Raw genomic sequence first — 5821 nt, forward strand, 5'->3', positions numbered from 1 at the left:
TCATTGACAAAACAAGAACACCCCTAACATACAATCCATTTCCATCTTTCCTCCCAGATTATGCGTTTGATTGCAGATATGAGAGTTTCAAAAGTAGCCCCTTCAGTTTCTTATATATCATTTTTAGCTCTCTATTTTTCTTTTTACACAATAACAACAATTTCTTCGACCTCCCTACCAGATGAAAACTTCATCAAATGTCTCAACAAAAACACATATGTTGATTTTTCACTCGAGAAAACGTTCTTCACTCCTCAGAAAAACGCGTCGACCTTTATCAAAGTCCTTGAATCGACGGCTCGAAATTACCGATTCTTGACCAATTCAACACCTAAACCAAGTTTCATATTTACACCGGTTCACGAATCTCACGTCCAAGCTTCCATCATATGTTCCAAGAAACTTGGAATCCATCTTCGTGTTAGAAGCGGCGGTCACGATTTTGAAGCCGTGTCTTATGTTTCACAGATAGAAACACCATTTGTATTGCTCGATATGTCGAAATTGAGACAGATCAATGTTGATATTGAAGACAGCAGTGCTTGGGTTCAAGCTGGTGCTACACTCGGTGAGGTTTACTACAGGTAAGTAATCTAAACCACGGTTGTTTCAAAGTGATATGTGTATGCATTAATATAAAAAAAAATTAATTTATGTATTAAGAAGTTAAAATATTATGGTAATGTATACATTCCAATTTCAAGTAAAAATATTGGTAGAGAAAGCAAACGTCGAAATAATTTAGTTTTCGAAAGGTTATTGGTGATTTGAAAACTACATACACTAAGGCGGTCTATTCCACCGACAAATTAAAATCAATTTCTTATGTGTTAAATTTTGGTAGGAGATGACCTTTATAAAGTTAGTACTTTAACACATGTTTTTCAATTTCTAAATTTTAAACCATGTTTTTCAATTTTTGAAATTTTAAAGTCAGTACTTTAACACATGTTTTTCAATTTCTATCATGTGAAAAACATGTGTATCAATTTCACAAAAACATATCTTGGTAGGAGATGACTTTTATAATTCTTTTAACACATGAACACAAATGCTAAAACTAGATGCCATTATAGTTATCTAAATACTTAGAACGTCAGATGTCAAAATGAGATAATTCTTTCAACTATTCTAAGACATCCAAGTCTTCATACAAAGCCAGTCCTAACCTATCATCTTCTAAATATAAAGTCAATTTAAACTTTGTTCAGTATTCACAAATTTTGAAATCATGTTATAAATAAATCAATCTTAAATTATTAATTTGTTAATATTCATATGAAATATATAAAAGAATAAAACTTATGATATAAGATAATATTGTAAACTACTATTTTAGAAAGTTAACTATTTTAAATAATTAAATAATTTAAAATATAAGTTTCAGGTTTTTGGTTGGTCCTATTCTAAATAGATTTACACTCAAAATATTTAAAGTATAAATGGGCTAAGCCCGATCAAAAGCCTAATTTTTAGTTTATATAATTAAAGGCGAACTTAATAATTTATAAGGTTGGGCGAATTCAGACAAGAGGTTCGATTCTAATTGACATATTTAACTACAAGTCACTGAATTAAAATTCTTACAAAATAATCAAGAAAAATGCATTTTATGTCATGTCATGTTTAATTATAGTGTTTGAAAATATCATAAGTACTAGCTGATTTTCCCGTGCTCATGCACGAGCATAAATATTTATAAAATAAATATACTATGATAGTTGATTGTTATATACTTTAATTTTAAATTTAATTTATAAATTTTATGCATAATTTATATTAATAATATTACATTACTTTAATTAAACATATGATTTTAGATATGTTATATCTAGTCGATTTAGTTATCATTTAGGTATATTGGATTGTATTTATTTCTCTGAATTCAACTATAATATTTTTATTCTAAATATATTAAAAATTTGATTAATTTTCTTATTTGCATTTAGGTTGGTTGTTGTCTTCCTTAATTTTAATATAATCTATTATTTTAGATTTAAGGTTGATTAGTTTATGTTACTTAATTATTTTATGTAATCATCTAAGAAATTAGATAGATATATCAAAATATTTATATTACTTTGAAAATATATATTTTGTATTGTTTAATATTATGTTTTAAAATAAACAATATTTCTTTTTCTAATATCAAAATTATCTTTCTGAAATTTGTTTTTATGAAATCACATTATATACAAATGTATATATTTTTCATATAAGAAACAATAGATATAAAGTAAGTATTTTATTACTTCAAAAGTATATTTTATGTTATTTTTTTAAATAGAATATTACTATAATGTGAAATTTCCTTTTTAATGAAATCATATCATATATACATATATTTTTGTTTTTAAATTCGATTTTTAAAATTTTATATTTTTTTCCTTTTTAATATATATGTTATATGGAGAATTTAAAAAAGAAAACTAAAAAAATAATAGTATTTAAATGTAATATTTTTAATTCATTAAAGTTATCCATGTAATCAACTATCGTGAGAAATAACGTGAGTGTGACACATAGGAAATTGACTTCTCAAATTATATTATAGATAGATATATAATTTGTATTGTTTAAAATTATGTTTTAAAATAAATTATATTTCTTTTTCTAATATCAAGATTATTTTTCTGAAATTTATTTTTATGAAATCACATTATATGCAAATATATTTTCATCTAAGAAACAATAGATATAAAGTAAGTATTTATTACTTCAAAATTTAATTTATGTTATTTAAAAATATTTTTAAAATAGAATACTATTATCTTGTGAAATTTTCTTTTTAATGAAATCATATTATATATACATATATTTTCGTTTTTAAATTTGATTTTTAAAATTTACAAATTTTCTTTTTTAATATATATGTTATATGGCTGACAAAAAAATATATATGTTGTATGGAAAATTTCAAAAAGGAAATTTAAAAAAATAATAGGTATTAAATGTAATATTTTTAATTCATTAAGGGTATCAATGTAATCAACCATCGTGAGAGTTAACGTAAGCGCGGCACATAGGAAACTGACTTCTCAAATAATATTATAGAGATTACTTTCTCCGTTTCATATTAAGTGTCGTTTTAGACTTTATTATCCATATACCTACTCATATTTTAACCAATAGAAAAATAAAATTAATAAATTTTGTATATTGAAATGCTAAAATAACACTTATTTTGCAACGAAATTTTTTTTCTACAAGGACACTTAATATGAAACGGAAGGAGTATAAGATTAATATTTATTTATCCAAAGCTAAAATAAACACAATATTTTTTTTTGATATTTTCACTATTGAATATTTTTGTTTAATTGCAGAATTGCAGAGAAGAGCAAGATCCATGGGTTCCCAGCGGGTTTGTGCTCAACCGTAGGCGTAGGTGGATACATAACTGGAGGTGGATATGGTGCCTTGATGAGAAAGTATGGTCTTGGTGCTGATAATGTTCTAGACGCAAAGATCGTTGATGCTAATGGTAAATTACTCGACAGAAGCTCGATGGGTGATGATTTGTTTTGGGCGATAAGAGGAGGCGGTGGAGGGAGTTTTGGGATAATTCTAGCATGGAAGCTCAAGCTTGTTCCTGTTCCTGAAACCCTAACCATCTTCAGCGTTACCAAGACATTAGAACAAGACCCTGACTTCAAGACTCTTTCTAAGTGGCAACATATTGCAGACAAGCTTGTTGAAGAGCTCTTCATACGAGTGGTGATCAGAGCCAGTGGAAACAATACGGTGGAAGCATCGTACAGAGGTCAGTTTCTTGGGGAAAAAGGGACTTTGATTGAGATCATGAAAAAGGATTTTCCGGAGCTAGGGCTAACTCAGAAGGATTGTACCGAAATGAGATGGATTGAAACCATTATTTTCAATGGTGAATTTCCAACTGGTACTCCTATTGAGTCTTTGATTCAAGTGAAGTCACCTTTAGTGAATCCTTCCTTCAAATCAAAGGGAGATATCGTGAAGAAACCTATCCCTGCTTTAGCTCTGAAAGGAATTTTCAAGAGAATGGTTCAACAAGTGCCTGGTACATTTGTTGCTTTTACTCCTTACGGTGGAATGATGGCTAAAATCTCTGAATCCGAGATCCCTTTCCCGCATAGAAGCGGAACCATCTTCAAGATTCTCTATAATGCAAACACTGGGAATAGACCCAGCAGTCAAATTAACTGGATCAGAGAGCTGTACAGTTTCATGACGCCTTATGTCTCAAGCAATCCAAGACAATCTTATGTGAACTACAGAGACCTAGACCTGGGACAGAACACGAGAAACTCGACATCTAACTTCAAAAATGCTCAAATCTGGGGAGCTAAGTACTTCAAAGGAAATTTCGAAAGATTGGTGAGGATTAAATCAAAGGTTGATCCAGATAACATCTTCAGACACGAGCAGAGCATCCCAACTCTGCCCGTTCAAAGTTAAACTCATGATACAACCATATGTAAAATACGAATAAAGTTATATTGATTCACTAGCTTAAGAACATGCAATAAACATTATAAACTAGAAGAAATTCGAGCAAAGGTTCTTCCGTATTTCAGAAAACGTTCTAGCTGATAATATAAAGGCGTGCATGTGCTATTTTGTTTCACCCTCAACAATAATAATTCAGTGGCCTATATAAGAAAAAAGATAATTGCATATAAGTTCAAGATAATAATTCAGTGGCAATAATAACAGTGGCCTATTTAAGAACGAGAAATTCTTGGGTTCACCCGACCAATAAAATTTCGTTATTTCATATTCAGTATCTTTTAGAAAAAGAAACAAAGTATTGTCAAGTTTTATTATGTTTTTAAAATAAAAAATATAATAAAAAATATTAATTGCAAACAAAAACACATTTAAAACAAACATTTTTAATACCGTCAGCCAAACACTAAATCATAAACCCTAAATCTTAAATCCTAAACTATTGGATAAACTCTAAACCCTTGGTAAATTTCAAACATTTGGATAAATTCTAAATTCTAGGGTTAGAATTTATCCATGGGTTTAGGGTTTACCCAAAGGTTTAGAGTTTAGTATTTAGGGGTTAGAGTTTACTATTTAGGGTTTAGGGTTTAGTATTTAGGGTTTAGAGTTTAGTGTTTTGCTGACTGTGTAAAAAATATTTTTTTTTAAATCCAAAGATTTAGGGGGGCTTATTGAATTGAGCATTTGAGAGAATTTTAACATATACCAAATTCAAGGGATTTGAACAAATTTTTAGGAAGTGATTTGGATGGGATTTTAGGAAATCTGAGAAAGAGAGAATTTTTTGCAGTAATCATTTTTTTAATAAATTAACACACTCTTTACCCAGAAAACAAAAACGAGAATAGAAAATCACAGTGAAGAAATTTCTGACAGATATTATCCTACTGCATTCTTGACATGATCAATGACACTTTCACAAGAATATGAAGCTAGCATTGCAAGCGAATATCTCAAAGACTAAAGGTTGGTGTCTTGTGGTTTGGAGCAGTGCTTTCTAGTGTCTCCTTTAAAGAATGAGCAGTGGACGCTTGCAAACAATGAGGGTGAAGTGTAGGAGATGATTTGAACAACCGGATTCTATGCTTTACACATGACATGTTGCTTGGACGCCAAGTTAAGCTAAAGAAGAAGATGAAGGTTGTTAAACACAAGGCTAAACTTCTGAGACAAATGAGAAACTTATGCACGGCCAGTGCTACTGGGAGTCTATGGTTGAGATGAAGAGATGCTTTGCCTGCTGCAATAGTTATACATTGGCGGTTAAGAGTAGTAACAGTGGGACGAAGCCACACTCGGCCTGGAGAAACTATGTGTACTTTTGGGGTCA

The 5821-nt window shown here is 29.6% G+C and overlaps 1 protein-coding gene across 1 annotated transcript; it reads left to right on the forward strand.

The window, feature by feature from the left end:
• Positions 1-4560, forward strand: LOC108848948 (berberine bridge enzyme-like 25). Its single transcript, XM_018622418.2, has 2 exons — positions 1-584; positions 3327-4560. Exons 1-2 carry the CDS (start codon positions 61-63, stop codon positions 4435-4437), a joined length of 1635 nt encoding a protein of 544 aa, XP_018477920.2. The 5' UTR covers positions 1-60; the 3' UTR covers positions 4438-4560.
• Positions 4561-5821: the final 1261 nt, after the last annotated feature.

This window comes from Raphanus sativus, chromosome 4 (assembly GCF_000801105.2).
Source record: "Raphanus sativus cultivar WK10039 chromosome 4, ASM80110v3, whole genome shotgun sequence".
In the NCBI taxonomy this organism is placed as follows: domain Eukaryota; kingdom Viridiplantae; phylum Streptophyta; class Magnoliopsida; order Brassicales; family Brassicaceae; genus Raphanus; species Raphanus sativus.